This window comes from Chenopodium album, chromosome 3 (genome assembly GCF_948465745.1).
Source record: "Chenopodium album chromosome 3, dcCheAlbu1.1, whole genome shotgun sequence".
Classification (NCBI taxonomy): domain Eukaryota; kingdom Viridiplantae; phylum Streptophyta; class Magnoliopsida; order Caryophyllales; family Amaranthaceae; genus Chenopodium; species Chenopodium album.
This window is the reverse complement of record NC_137836.1, coordinates 77,909,516-77,925,263: the sequence shown is the minus strand read 5'-3', so window position 1 is coordinate 77,925,263 and position 15,748 is coordinate 77,909,516. Positions and strand designations below refer to the sequence as shown.

Sequence of the window (15,748 nt, the reverse complement as noted above, 5' to 3'; positions counted from 1 at the left end):
TTTCATCAATCTTGACATGTAAGGTTGTTACAACAAGACAAAATACAAGTTAATGTTGGTCATAAACAAAATATGTTTATCTAAGGCCCTAAGGGTAATATCCTCAATATTTGCATTTAATTATGAGCACCTTTGTAATTTCAAGCAAAAAAAGGTTACCAATAACAACTTAACGACGTTAATGGAGGTTGGGCGATGGACGAACTTCAATGGATATACCACACAAAAAATCGAGCTCACGAACAACATCAATGGAGGAGGACAAAAGTCGTACCATTTTAGGTTCTCTATGCCCTTTATTTCTCTCAGGGTTTTCGTTTTATTTGGTGGTGGGCAAAACCTATAAAAACATGGTGGTAGAAATGGTGGTTCATGGGGAGGACGCTTCCATGGAGGAGGAAGCTTCAATGGTTCCGTTTCCACGAAGGAGGAAGCTTCAACGGGGCTGAAAACTTCAAAGTGCAATGTCATTCATAGCATGTTTATGTAAAAAATCAATTGGGGCTCCCTCCTTAAAAAACAACATTTATTTCATTTCGTAATCAACTACTACATATAAATTTATTTGTATCCAATACTCTATACCAAAAGTCAAAGATACATCTAATTATTACTCCGTATTTGATTAACGTTAAATTTATCATCAATCTCGACATATAAAATTTAAAAAATTATCATCTTTTAGCTAACTATTTCAACCATATTCTATATCTGACTACCAGATCTTTAAGTTCGATATACACTTTCCAATCTAAAACTTTTCCTTTCCTAAATTTTTACTCTTATTATTACCAAAATTTTCTCTTACCATACTTCAGTAATTTACTGTCCATAGTCTTACCACACGCAAAATCGCATATGAACTATTCCAGTTGCTTTCTCCATGTCCCCCAAATTTGCAATATTCCCTTTCAGATTCCCAATATTATACACCCAAAAAACACACACCTTGTCGCATTTACTTCAATGTGGTGGGGTTTCCATTACCTTTGAGCTTTCTCCTGTATACCTTGCTTTGATTCTTCCCCTTTTTTTTCCTGGGTTTTGTCTGATCTAACAACATTTCCTAGCACAAATTTCTCCTGCTTCAGTAATTCTGCACTTTCTTGAGGAAAAGAAAGGTGGGGTTTTGTGGAATTTTTTGAATCTTGAAGGGTGGGTTCACAATCAAGAAAAAGGTGAGATCTTTTGCTGGAAAACCCCTTTTTAATTTTTCGAATCTTCTTTAATTTTCTGGGCCCATTTTCAGAATTCTTTTCTTTACCTTATATGATTGCTTAATTTGCTTGGATTGGGTTTTGTCCCCTTTTAAGGAATCATGGCATAATTTGGAGTAAAATCAATGTCAATTTTCTTTTAAAAGAGGGAGAAGTTGCGTTTATTTTCAAGGGTTAACTGAATTGGTTATATTATTTGATGGATTGCTGTAATGGGTATGTGAAATTGTAGTTTTTTTTTAATGGGATTTGGTTTGGTTGTCTATATCATTTGATTGGTGTAACAAAGAAGATTGGAGAATTATATTTTGATTGGTTGTTTTGATTATATAATTTGGTGGGGTTGTTTTGGCACTTGATTTGACTACCTGGTAATTGGTGTGTATAAATGGCGGGGGGTGTAGATGTATCCAAGTATGCTCATTGTCCTGTTCATAAGGCGATTGTAACAAGAGACCATGCCGCCCTCCGGAAAATACTGTCCGGCCTACCGCGTCTTTCTGATCCTGCAGATATTCGGTCTGAGGCAGCCTCCTTGGCCGAGGAAGAGAAGGCTGATGCTATTTCGGCTGTGATTGATAGGCGTGATAATGTGCCTAATCGAGACACGCCCCTGCACCTTGCAGTGAAACTCAGTGATGAGACTGCTACGGAGATGCTTATGATGGCTGGTGCAGATTGGAGTTTGCAGAATGAGCAGGGGTGGAGCGCGCTGCAGGAAGCTATCTGCAATAGGCAGGAAGCGGTTGCCAAGATTATAGTTCGGCATTACCAGCCGTTGGCTTGGGCAAAATGGTGTAGAAGGTTGCCTAGGTTAGTTGCAACTATGAGGAGGATGAGGGACTTTTATATGGAGATTACATTTCATTTTGAGAGCTCAGTGATTCCTTTCATTTCTAGGATTGCCCCTTCTGACACCTATAAGATTTGGAAGACGGGTGCCAATTTGAGGGCGGACATGACTTTGGCAGGTTTTGATGGTTTTCGGATTCAACGTTCTGATCAGAGTGTTCTTTTCCTTGGAGAGGGGTCTGAGGATGGAAGGTTCCCTCCTGGATCGTTATGTATACTCAATCACAAGGATAAGGAGATAATGAATGCACTTGATGGTGCTGGTGCTCAAGCTTCTGAAGCAGAGGTACAGCAAGAAGTGGCTTCCATGTCGCAGACCAACATATTCAGACCTGGAATTGATGTGACTGAGGCTGTTCTTTTGCCCCAGCTCACTTGGAGACGCCAAGAGAAAACAGAATCAGTTGGTCAATGGAAAGCCAAGGTCTACGATATGCACAATGTGGTTGTCAGCATTAAATCAAGGAAAGTCCCTGGGGCTATGACTGATGATGAGTTTTTCTCTTCGTGCAATGATAATGAGACAGACACTGAAGAACTCAACGAGATTTTGTCGGAGGACGAAAGAAAGCAACTTGAACTTGCACTTAAGTCAGATTCATATGAAGGAGCCAATGAGGGCGTTGATGACGGGATTGTTGGGCCTCGCCATAGTTGTTATGAATCCAGGGAGATTCCTATTGAGGACGTAAATGGATATAACCATGTGGACAGCAAACATGAGAAAAAAGGATGGTTTGGCAGTTGGAGGAAGCGGGATCAGAAGTATGAAGGACAAAGGAAACTTGTTCCTCCCAGAAGCTCTCTTTCTGTTGATGATAAAAGGAGTGATGTCGGCAACAATTCTCCTTCTAGAAATGCAATTAAACCGGGAAGGCATTCCGTAGATGTTGTAAGGGGGGATGAGTCACAAAGAGGGAGGGACAAAAAATCATCTTCATCAGGGATGGTTGAGAGTGGCAATCGTCACAAGGACGGAAGTCAGGAGAATGAATACAAAAAAGGACTTAGGCCTATTCTTTGGCTATCCTCTACCTTCCCACTACGTACAGAAGAACTTTTACCTTTGCTTGATATCCTAGCCAACAAAGTGAAGGCAATTCGGCGTCTAAGAGAACTGTTAACTACAAAACTTCCCATGGGAACATTCCCTGTCAAGGTATGTGTTCCTACCTCCTATATCTATCTTTAAAGCTGCTTTAGAATAATTGGTTGTGATTTTCATATTGTTGATTTCTGCTTCAAAACAATGAATAGCTACCCCTTTGGAAATTTCCTTTTTTGTGAGTTGTGTTTGTTTATGGTTCGACACATTGGCATTTTTACCAGCTGTCTCTATCTACGTAGAGTAGGATCATTACATTACATTTCATCTTACTACCTCCGTTACATTTTATTTGCAACGATTAGACATTTTTCCTCTCTACTTTATGTCAAATCGTTGCAAATAACATGTGACGGAGGTAGTATATTCATACTACGTATGATGCACAGACGAAAAATGAAATTGAATCCTTTCCGCTACTAGTGAATCCAGATGAGATCTATTTCATCTTAATTTTTATTTTCCAGCATTGTGATTAGGCAATTTCTCCTATTACATAGATTAATAACTTCTATAGAGTACAAGGAAAAATAAGTGATGGAAATAATAATTAGCATATTGGTTGATTGGTTAAAGTTTTTGGTGTAATCACTGTAACTGAAGCTTTGGGTGCTCAAATTGTCCCAATTTATATGTATGTTTTTTATATGGGCTGGCCCAATGGTAATGGTAGGACAATTTGGGCATTTAATTTAGTGATGAGTGGTGCATTCTTATTGTTCTAGGATGCAACTGTGCACCTTGCTTTTCTACTATGTTTGCCTTTGTATCCAAGAGATCTAACTCGTCAGTAGGAGGTACCATGAATTTGCTGCATGATTCTTGGTAGTCTTATTTCAATTTTTTTTTTTTTTTTCCCTAGATTCATTATGTAAATAGTGCGCAGATACACTTTAGCCTTATACTTTAGCGTGAGGTCGGACTCATCAAAGTTATTACTAGAACTGCTATGTATTGTTTGTTTCTATTGCTATGATTTCATATGGGTTCTTTACAGATAACACAATGAAAGCTCACTCCTACTATTATCGTTCTGGCAGTCATGCTTATTAGTAGTGGTTAAAAGTTGGCTGTTGATGGAGGTGGAACCTTCTTTAGACACCCTTTGCCTAGCCTGCAATGTTTGCTAAAATAGCGTCACAAAACGTTTTTGCTAAGCTGGCAGTCTGCCAGACATGAGATTATATTTTGATGCCTGCATTATTTACGAAAAGTTACGCAAATTTTTATTCGTACTTGGTGCCTTGGCGTGAAAGTAGTGAATTGTGACTTTTGAGGAAGAATGTGTTATTGCTGTATTTAATACAAGCTCTTCTAGGATCTGATTTTTTTTTTTTTTTTTTTTGACGGGTAGGATCTGATTTTAAATGTCTGCCAAAACCTCTAGTCTTACCCATACTTCACTATCTCCGTGCTTAATGAAATTAGTGTCCAAAATGATGAATTAGTTGTACTGTACTTGTTTAATTTCGTTCAACAGGTCTTCTTTTGCTGACTCTTTGTGTATTTAATCTTCTACTTCCTTAAATCCCTCATCGGTTGCTGTTAGAATGAATCTGAGCATAAGTTGGATACAGGGAATAGGGAGGTGTTGATCTTCATTTTGCTTTAAAAGAATGATTATTGCTAGATGATGTAAAAATTGCCCCTAGGTTATATAACTGAGCATAGGATACAAAGACCTAAATCAATCTGTTCCTCTAAATTTGAATTACTTTTAAACCAGTCATACTGTATACTGCTCCATGGTATTATGGTAAAGCCAGGACAACCTGACAAGACGCCAGTTTTGAAATGTTTCCAAGATTTTGAGTTTCCGTGAAATCAGTTTGTGTTTTATGCATTTTTGAATACATGATTGAAGTGTTGCTGCTGTAGTCGAGATTGTATATTTGAAATTTAGAATCTTAGAACGACTAGCCATCGTTATATGTTAGCTGAACATGGATCATATTTTGGAAATTTTGAATATACAAAAAGTAAATGATTTGTGTTTAAGAGGAAAAACCAAAGAGAGTAGCAAGAGAAGATCGATAGGAACAAGACAGCGTTCAGCCTTGAGACTGGACGTGTGCTGCAAAGTGGTTTCATTATGAAAAGTGATTATTTTTTCTCTGCTATGACAAAGGAGAACCTTGCTGATATTATGGGGTATCAAACTTGGAGAATCCTTTAGGTTATTTTAGATTAAAAAAAATGGTCCTGCTGTTAGTTTTCATAACCTGCATTAGATCGGCTTCTATTCATGTTTAAACTTTGGCCTTGGTGGGTATCTTTATGGATGAATTTGGTTGATATTTACCATTATTATTACAAATAGGTCTGTTGCTTCAACTACTAATGTTATGATCAACTTGTTTGATACTTAGTATTATCCTTCTACTATCTCTCTCTACCTAATACTATTGACCACCCTTGAGGAAAATCTTTTTTCTTCATAAACTGCTTTCTGGAATGCCCATTTTTCCCTTCCAGACTCCTATTGTATGTCTGATTCCTTGCATACTTCTACTTCTATTTGTCTTTGTGCTGTTCTGTAATTGTATATATGTGTTGTGTCATTGTAGTCTTGCAGAAATTGAATCTAAATGGAACTTGGAAGTTTCTCAAGTCCTCACAGACTTTTATAGTTAAAATTTGCAAGAATCATGGTAATTTTAACTGTATTGGACATGATCTGGAGATTAGTACGATGCAAATTGAGTTGGGCCTGAATGACATGATCTGGAGATTAGTGCTTCCTTTAAGCTTTTTTTTTAAAAAAAAAATTTAATTTTTTTTTAATTTTAAATACTGATATCTACCCTGCGCTCTCTGAGTGTCTACTTTGAAAATCCTTTATTCCTTGCATTTTGTTTGATATAGGAAAGGAGGGCATTTTAAACTACAGTCCCTTTTCATTTCCCTTTAAATTCATTTAGCCATGTTTTGCTAATTTCATCATTATTATTTATACAGGTTGCTATACCAGTGGTTCCTACAATTAGAGTATTAGTTACTTTCACAAAGTTCGAGGAAATACAACCAACTGAGGAATTCTCGACACCTCCTTCCAGTCCCACAGCTGCTTCTGATGAGAGTCCAGCAGTAACCAGTGCTTCAAGTTCCTCCTGGTTCCGATGGGCAAAAGCTCCTTACCAACGATCAACCTCATCTAGTGATAGTACTTCCGGCAACAAGACAGAGAGTAGTCAAGACCCATTTGCTATCCCTTCGGATTATGTTTGGATTACTGCTGAAGCAAAGAAAAAAAAGATGGAAGAGAAGAACCGAGCTAAGAAAGGGAAAAACAAAGAGCAACCAAATCTGGCTCATTAATTGGAGTGGTACGGTATACATAATAGCTTGTGAAACAACTGACAAAACAGGAATTCTCGAAGGGCAGAACAGCATATTCATTTACCATGTAGATAGTAGGAGTGCTGACAAAGTTGGGAGAGAACTTTTCTGCTCTGTTGAAAGGATTCAAAGTATACTGCAAATGTGGGTGTTTAACTATATACTACTAGAGTTGCAACTTTGCTGCAGTTGTAGTTCTTTACGCAAAGTTTGCATGCGGGTTGATTTATAACGAAAGGAACTAAGTTGATTTCTCATTGCATTCTTTTCGATTGGTATATTATCAATCAAATAATCACGCTGCTTTTGTATTGGAGAAAAGGAGCACTGTTGTTTGCAAATTTCTGCTGAATCCAATATCGGCTTTGGAAATGAGTATGCTTTGTTGTTCTTGGTTCAATAAGCTTACTAGAAATCATTTCATATCATCACCTATCAACCTCACATTTTACACAATCGTATGCCTTTGTTTGGAAATAGTTGCTAAATTGTCACAATCCATCTTTGCTACTCCATATTTTACTAGAATAACTTTTATTACGTGATAATGTGATCCTAAGCTTAAGTCGTCCATTAAAATCTTAAAATTAGTTATGATGAAGTACATCTTGAATTTTACTTATTTAATTTATTAGATTGCATTTTCTCTACATTTCTTTTTGGTAAACTTATAGAATCATTATAATTTTATTACCTTTATTAAAAAATAATAATAATAATATTATTACCAATTATTGATCTTAAATCTAAATTGTATGTCTTGTTTCATGACTAAAATTGGGAATGATTTCCCTTAATAATGCAATAACATCAACTAATTCCTTAGATACATTGGTTAAAAACTATTTTTCACAATACCGCCTATGCGAGCTTGGTTTCAAGGTTCGATATTTGCAAGTGTAAAACCTAACTAATATATAGAATCTCTAATGGTATTTGAGGTTCTGTAAGCGGTTCTTTTTATAACCTCTATAACCATTAGCGGTTCTATATAATTTGGTTTTCCCATCAGTGGTATTATATAATCTAGCAAAAGTGAAAGCTAAACGGTAAGAGATAGTTTCAACTTAGAACTGCCAACATTGTTAGTGGTTTTATAGTACCAAATTCCAAATATGAAAACCACTCATACGTGGACAATATTGTGGGAAATAATTTTTAAACCGATTTATATAAGAATTTAATTTGTACGGAGTATTTTAACATTATTTAGGAAAATCAATGCTAAAAGTCTAAAAAAAAATAAAATGATAATTATGAGTTTATGACATTAAAGGTGGCATAGACGCCAATCATATCCAACTTGGACAAGATATTTAGATATGCTTAATATGGAGTAAAAACAACAAAAACAAAAATAAAGTGAAATTAATAAAAAGACAAAAAAAAAAAAAAAAAAAAAAAAAAGAAGGCTTTTTAATAGAGTTATCTTGTCTTGAAATGCTAAAAATATATTTTATTAAAAAAATATGCTAAAAATATAATTTTATCAAAAAAAGCTAAAAATATAACAAAGTCGTCATTTCTATCATCATCATCATTTAAGCCTTTGCCTTGTTTATCTTGACTACTACCGACTTTGGGGATAATAAATTCATTTCATTTTTCCAGATTTAGAACCCTAATTTTTTCAATCGATTTTCTCTGATTTCTGCAAAAATGGATAGAGCAATTAACAGGCAGAAAATTCTTCTTGATCATCTTCGTCCTCCCTCTTCTTCCGATCACAATTATGAAGCTGTTCTCTCGGTATGTACAATTCATCTATGTTTTCGTATGATTTTTTTATTCAAATTGTATGATTTTGATTGTGCGATCTGTTTGATATTATAAGATTTATATTCAAGAATCATAGGCTATAGTTATGACTTATGAGAATTCTGAATATATGATGTGGGCTGCATGTTGTTAATACTAGCTAATTGTTATTATTTTATTGTACTAAATATTAGATTATGATCTAAAAAATGAATTTGAAGTTGAAATTGGATTGTTGGATTTTGTATGATTGAATTGGATTGTTAGCTTTTGTATGATTGAATTGGATGGATCCGATTCTCGGTTAATGGGTCGGTTATGAATGTTTTGCGGATCTTTGTAGTTAGTATTTGCATGTTTGTGGTAAAATTGAAATCTATGTCGAGAAACTTAGATTGTGATGCCAAACTTTTAGCTGAATTATGTTGATTGTATATGGAGCTTATGAGCTAATCAGAATTTCGCGGGTTTTAGATTCGAGCTCAATACTATGTTTCAGGCCAACTATTGGCCTGTGATAACTAATTGTTGGTGTTAGGTGTGGTTATGGCATGGGGATTATGTAAGCCTGTAAGGTTTTAGGGCTTGATGGCTGTAATAAACATTTAACCGACTCTTAGGCCTTCCTTATCTCGTCAAAGTTGTGGGAGGAGGGAAATATGTCGTTTTCACGTGGATTGGTGGATTTTGGTTGTAAGGCTTGATATAATTCATCCAGGAGTTATTAGACAACTACAGTTGGGGCCTTTCCTGAATTTAAGTGCATTTAAATATTTCCAAGTGCGATTAATTGACTTGGGGTTGGAGATCTTGTTTACAGTCTTCTAATTGTGACGTTTGACTTCTTTTAGTCCTTGGATACATGTGCAATCTCATAATTTGAGAATAAAGAAAGAATGGGACATTTTGGGGCTGAGACTCCATTAATGTAGCTTTCTAAGTAACCGATGCACTAGTATCTGATACATAACAGACTAGTTGATTAATTGCATATAGTTTAAGAATAGCCCATGAAAACTTGGTAGCAGGAAAGAATAGAACTGAAGGAAAACTCAAATCCCTGTCAGATACTTGTAAGTTCTAACAAGATTTCATTATTTCTCAAGAGTTCAAACAACATAAGGACTTTTAGTTGTCAAAACATTTAGAATATACTTGATCCTTTCGGCCCATTACGAATTTTCCTGATTTAACTAAGATATTCAATATGTATCATTTGATACTTGTACTATAAGGATATCTTCTCAACTCATTGTATCTCATTTATGTTGGTTGTGGTGGTTATTGTAGGCAACCAATTGCATGGCGGGGGATTCTGCTGCTTATCACAGGACGAGTGCTTTTGGTGATGATGTTGTCATTGTAGCGTAAGTTGTCACTGTGTGATTATACTATACCCACTTTTAGTTTCTAGAATATAATAACAGCTTAGACATACTGCATCTTATTTTTTTTTTAGAGCGTATCGTACTCCACTTTGCAAGGCAAAACAAGGTCAATTCAAGGACACATTTCCTGATGATCTTCTTGCTCCAGTTTTGAAGGTACACATGGATTATGCTGTTAATGATATCCCTTTCAAAAAAGGGCTTGTATAAATCATTGACACAAAAGAATTTGAGAAGTTGTTACCTATGTATACAAGTATTTAAAATTTATGCCGAGTTGTTGACCTTGCTAAACTTGAAGTAATTTATGAGTTTTTTGTTTTCCCATAACTTGCTACCGTGACAGATAGACTGAATTTTAATATTATGCTGTTAATATGAATGCATGTTTTTCTCTTACCCTATCAATTTTCATTGAAATTCCTCTCCTTCCTCTTATGTTAATCATGCTCAAAACTGCAATCATATCTTCCATTCTACCCTGTTTCTCAAGATATCTATGTTTACTGTGATCTCTTCTTGTTTATTTAGGCAGTAATAGAGAAAACAAATGTGAACCCTGCTGAAGTCGGGGACATTGTTGTGGGAACTGTTTTGGCCCCAGGTTCTCAGAGAGCCAGTGAGTGTAGAATGGCAGCATTTTATGCTGGTTTCCCAGGTATATTTCTTACGGAGTACCTTTTTACCAGTGATAATTTTGATCATTAGTTCAAAGTATCCTATTATCTTCTTAGCAACCAATGTGAAATAGCTAGCATTTGTATTTTCTTCATTTAAATCTAGATGACTAGGAAGTGCTACTTTGTAATTAGATAGGTTTATTTAATATTAAAGTTTGGTACTTTATCATTTGGAAACTTGATGTAATTTTCAAAATCTCCCTAGTTCAGGCTTTTGCTGAGCCAACTGGATGTTAGGTGACACATGAATGTGAACTATGCAAGTAATAGATCTTTACTAACTTGGCTTGTTGTTTGTGAACAGAAACTGTTCCTGTAAGGACTGTGAATAGGCAATGTTCTTCTGGGCTTCAGGCAGTTGCTGATGTAGCAGCGGCCATCAAGGCTGGATTTTATGATATTGGTAAGGACCTTTGCTTAGTGCGTTGCTGAAAATAATGAGCAAAGTTTGATTCCCTCCGGAAAAAGTAATTATTTTACATAGACTTGGCTTGAAGAGTCAAGACACAGTCCCATAGATGTGTGTCCAAGTGTCAATGTATGTTCATTCATGAAAACAATGCATGATTTTGGTCCACTATGAACTGTCCAAGCGTCATACATACCCTGCCTTTAAGTTTGGATCTCCAACATGGGTGGTTGAGGTGAAATGAAGAGTTGGTGTAACCTCGGACAAGAAATGAGAAGGGGCCCTATTAAGTTTGTTTCTTCTTACTATATACTAATTTTGTTTTTTATTAGTTGACACGTTTTGACTTTAGCACTATTCACACACCTCCCTTTGACCATGTTTTGTGGTTTTATGTGAAGAAAAATATTGTCAAGTGGGATTTTGTTAGATTCGTGACAATATATATTTTCAAAATATCAACTTTTTATAATTTTTTGCTTATTGGTAATTAATTATTGAATTTATGTATTGGTAAACGTGACTAAAGAAACATGTCAACTAAAAAGAGACGGAGGAAGTAGTATGTAAAGAGTCACATTCCAAATTTTCACATTGCAGGAATTGGTGCGGGATTAGAGTCTATGACCACAAACGCAATGGCTTTTGATGGATCTGTGAATCCCAAAGTAAGTTCTTGATGATCCCTTGTCTGAGTATCTCACAATCTAGGTTACATGGACGTGCCTATGTATGCATGTAGTATAGAGAATTTTTCTGTTATATCTTATGAGACTGTGTAGCTCTTGATATGTTTTTCCTTATGTTGTAGGTAAATGATTTTGTTCAAGCCCAAGATTGTCTTCTTCCTATGGGTATTACTTCAGAAAATGTGGCACGCCGCTTCGGTGTGACAAGGGAAGAGCAAGACCAAGCAGCGGTGAGTTACATGACCTTTCAGATGTGGTTTTCTTAGGTGCTTACACAGAGTTAAATAATGATTTCTTTGAGCTTGGACCTGTTAGGTAGAGTCTCACAGGAAGGCTGCTGCTGCAACTGCTGCTGGTAGATTTAAAGATGAGATAATACCTGTACACACAAAGGTAATCCTCATATTAAGCTATTGTGATTGTTTGTGTCTCATTTGTCAATTCATGCTCTTAGTGAGTTCTCATGCTTTTCCCTTCCACCTTTTTAGATTGTTGATCCAAAAACTGGAGATGAGAAGCCTATTACTGTCAATGTGGATGATGGTATCCGGCCGAATGCAAGTGTCGCAGATTTGGCCAAGTTAAAGCCTGTATTCAAGAAGAGTGGGACAACTACTGCTGGTATAAGGCATTTCAGTAGTGATTTTAAGTTCTCGTACTTGTGTAGCAGTTTCCTATCTTACTTTTTTCCCCCCTTTTTCCTCTCTTGTAGGAAATTCTAGCCAGGTGACTGATGGTGCCGGAGCTGTTCTGCTGATGAAGAGAAGTATTGCCATGCATAAAGGGCTACCTATTCTTGGTGTCTTTAGGTATATAGTATCTTCTTTTATCCTCCCCATCCCCATCCATTTGTCTTCTTTCTCCTTTGGTTTGGTGGGGTCTGTAGATTACTTGTTGCACTGGTTGCAGATTACTGCTTATTTTGTCTTTTATTCTCTGTGACTGATAGAAACATGTTAGATATGATTGATGAGTCTCTTCTGGTATTTATTTATTTAATACGAGTGGTGGCAGTTAAGAGTTGGAACCTTTGGCCACTATCATTAAACCCACATCCACAATAATAAGATGGGCATTTTTAAAACTTGAATTTGCTTAAGTCATTTATTGTTCTCATTTTCGAATACGTTGCTGCTAATCTGCCGGTTGCCTAATGTTTAACTTTTTATCATTCTTTGAGAACTTGATGATCTTCTCTTTGTTCTGAGATCCCAGTGTTTTTTATGCTTATATATGATGATGGTTTTTGTTGATGCCTGGAACTTTGGGTTATATAATGTGAAACTTGTTGTGCAGGACTTTTGCTGCTGTTGGAGTGGACCCTGCTATCATGGGAATTGGCCCAGCTGTCGCAATCCCAGCTGCTGTGAAGGCTGCTGGCTTGGAACTTGATGATATTGATCTCTTCGAAATAAATGAGGTGATAATTGGATTGGGAATTTCTGAAGCAAATACATGTTGGACTTTGGATCATATCATTGATATTTTGCTTTTACTTGACATGTAAATAATACTTGTTTGAATGCCATCTTGATTTTACAGGCATTCGCTTCTCAGTTTGTGTACTGCCGTAAGAAGTTGGAACTTGATCCAGAGAAAATCAATGTAAATGGAGGGGCTATGGCAATAGGGCATCCTTTGGGTGCAACAGGTACTTAGATTTTTTATTTTTTCTGGGTGCCTACTCTACTTTAATAATTTTCCCTAGTTGATGATGTTAAATTAAACGAGATACAAGTCTATTTGTTCTAAGCTTGACATGTATCTTGGGAGTTCCTTGTTCTATCTTGTCTATATCTCACAACCTAGTTAAATTTTCATGACAAAATTTTATGGTGGGTTCAGAATTTGAATAGTAGATGGTTGAGAAGAGTGTTCTTGTTGGATGATCAATACTGCAGATTGCCAATATATAGCACTCCATATGTTGTTAACTACTTGGCCAAAATTATAATATAGTCTGTCTCCATATAGTAGGCCCAACATTCTGGATTTATGAAGTTAAAAGTTTAACTTCCCCATGATATTGCCTTGAATACTAAACTTAAAATCCAAAGAAAGATGACATAAGATTGTCAGTAGTGATGTAAATATTTCACGAGTGTCTAGTATTAGGGGCAGAGGGAGTACTGCCTATTTGGAGAGTTATGTATATGTTTTTAGATGTATTAGTACTTTTGTAATCAGGTTTCTTGTCGCTTCTGGTCTGTAATAGGTGCTCGTTGTGTTGCCACCTTGCTGCATGAGATGAAGCGTCGTGGTAAAGACTGCCGATTTGGAGTTATATCAATGTGCATAGGTATGAGGTCTTCTTATTTCCATGTTTGCTGAAATTATACTGATGGTAAACAAACTTGTGGATCTTTGTATAGTATTTAACCCCCCCAACCCCCCTTTTTTTTGGCAACTTCAGGAACTGGTATGGGTGCTGCAGCTGTTTTTGAGAGGGGAGATGCTGTCGATGAGCTATGCAATGCTCGTAAGGTTGAAACCCATGGTTTCCTATCCAAAGATGCTAAATGATCTTTTGGAACAGCAAGCAACTGGTGAAAAGGGTTTCGAGAACAAATATTTTCAAAGTGTACTCTTGTCACCAACTACTATATCATAGAATAGATAAAGCCTAGTATCCGAATTCTGAACACTTTCTGTTCTGGTATTGAATGTATTGCAGAAACTTCAGTATTCATCTTTTAAGTATTTATAATCTTCATAATAATAAAAATGTGCAATAAATTTACTCGTATATGCAAGGGCCTTTGAAATCCGTTGTTTATGTCCGAGCAGCTCGCCCATCAAAAGCGCTGTAGTGTTAAATCTCTAACCGCCTCTGTTCATACTCTCGTACTGATTGTAAATGTATACAGAGTGGCAGAGTGCTAATTATTTTGAATTTCTGGCATATGTTACCTTCGTTTATATATAGTTATCACATATTAAGTTAAAATTAATTATAATTATTTTTATATTTGTTTGAAACCAATTAACTATAATTATTTGGAAAATTTGGTTTTAATAATCTTAACTTCGGTTGATTCTTGAATAATTTTAACTTTATGATGTATTTTCGTCTAGCAATTTTAGTTACTTCACGAATTCACAAGCTTACAAGCGATGTGTATCGTGCATACGTTTACAGAGTTGTAAATATTGTGTTAACAAAAATTGCTAGAGAATATATGCAAAATATTTTCTTCTAAAATTTAGGGAAAAAAATTGTAAAATAATATACTTCCTCCGTTTTTTATTATTATTGCACCATAGGGGTTTGGTGCAAATATTTTGGTAGTGGAAAAAAGTAAGAGAGAGAAAGCTAAAAATACAAAATTGTCTGTGTGACATATTGGCCTTGTTTGGTAGTAAGCTTATTGGGGGCATATGAGCTTATTTGACTAACTTTAGCTGATTGACTAGTCAAACAAGCTAATACAGGTGTTTGGTAGTAAGCTTATTGAAATAGCTTATTCCACTAAATAAGCTCTTTTTGAAAAAGCTCCTAAAGGAGCTTTTTCAATTAGCTTATTCATTAATTATTGTGAAATGACATTTATAACCTCATTTAATTTAAAATCCTATCTAAACTACCTACCCCACAACTAGCTTATTGGTCATTTCACATACTCAATCACCTTTAAGCTATCAACTATTTACCAAACACTTTTATATAATCAGTTAATACAATAAGTTAGTCAAATCAGTTAATAAAATCAGCTAGTCAAAATCAGCTAACTCAATCAGTTTCAGCTTTCAGCTTTCTCCCAAACATGGCCATTGATAAACTAAAAAGTAAGTGTGAAAAAACAAGGGTATGTTGGGTATTTGTAGTGTGAATACAAATAATTTTTTTCCTAAAGAGGAAATGGTGCAATAATTGTGAAACTTCCTAAAAAGGAAAGTGGTGCAATAATAAAAGAATGGAGGAAGTATTACCAACTTAGATATCTAATCATATCTTTATATAAATTCCTATACAAGTAATTACTTTTAAATATATAGTGATCATTTAAAGTTAAAAAAAATGAATATATATATATCTTTCAACCTAACATAATGGTGAATGAAAAATTATTAAATATGAAATAAAAAAAAAAAAAAAAAATACCATCAGGGATCGAAATAGATGAAAGCTCGAATAAAAAATATAATACTACCTCCGGTCCAAATTACTCGCAACTTTATATCTCACAAATAATACCTCAAAGTTGCGAGTAATTTGGACGGAGGTAGTATGTATTCATGAAATTAAAGATAAAAAAAATAATAATAATATTTTAGGTTGCTAGCTTGATTTGGGAAAAAATAAGAAATATA

The 15,748-nt window shown here is 35.3% G+C and overlaps 2 protein-coding genes across 2 annotated transcripts; both read left to right on the top strand.

Annotated features, from left to right (window-relative positions):
- The first annotated feature begins 965 nt into the window (after positions 1-965).
- LOC145624307 (uncharacterized) lies at positions 966-6,768 on the top strand. Its single transcript, XM_081677309.1, has 2 exons — positions 966-3,228; positions 6,133-6,768. The coding sequence occupies exons 1-2, from the start codon at positions 1,606-1,608 to the stop codon at positions 6,490-6,492; spliced, it is 1,983 nt and encodes a 660-aa protein (XP_081533435.1). The 5' UTR covers positions 966-1,605; the 3' UTR covers positions 6,493-6,768.
- A 1,288-nt stretch (positions 6,769-8,056) lies between these two features.
- On the top strand, positions 8,057-14,183 carry LOC145624306 (3-ketoacyl-CoA thiolase 2, peroxisomal-like). The gene is made up of 14 exons (XM_081677308.1): positions 8,057-8,262; positions 9,562-9,638; positions 9,731-9,815; positions 10,191-10,317; positions 10,644-10,742; positions 11,349-11,416; positions 11,560-11,667; positions 11,753-11,830; positions 11,926-12,058; positions 12,150-12,246; positions 12,734-12,857; positions 12,980-13,088; positions 13,653-13,736; positions 13,851-14,183. Exons 1-14 carry the CDS (start codon positions 8,173-8,175, stop codon positions 13,958-13,960), a joined length of 1,389 nt encoding a protein of 462 aa, XP_081533434.1. The 5' UTR covers positions 8,057-8,172; the 3' UTR covers positions 13,961-14,183.
- Positions 14,184-15,748: the final 1,565 nt, after the last annotated feature.

Bases quoted from the DNA above. Each gene is read 5' to 3' on its own strand.
- LOC145624307 (XM_081677309.1), top strand. From the start codon at position 1,606: ATGGCGGGGGGTGTAGATGTATCCAAGTATGCTCATTGTCCTGTTCAT. The intron at 3,229-6,132 runs GTATGTGTTCCT...TTATTTATACAG, and splicing joins TGGGAACATTCCCTGTCAAG to GTTGCTATACCAGTGGTTCC.
- LOC145624306 (XM_081677308.1), top strand. From the start codon at position 8,173: ATGGATAGAGCAATTAACAGGCAGAAAATTCTTCTTGATCATCTTCGT. The intron at 9,816-10,190 runs GTACACATGGAT...TTGTTTATTTAG, and splicing joins TTCTTGCTCCAGTTTTGAAG to GCAGTAATAGAGAAAACAAA. The intron at 12,059-12,149 runs GTATAAGGCATT...CCTCTCTTGTAG, and splicing joins GAGTGGGACAACTACTGCTG to GAAATTCTAGCCAGGTGACT.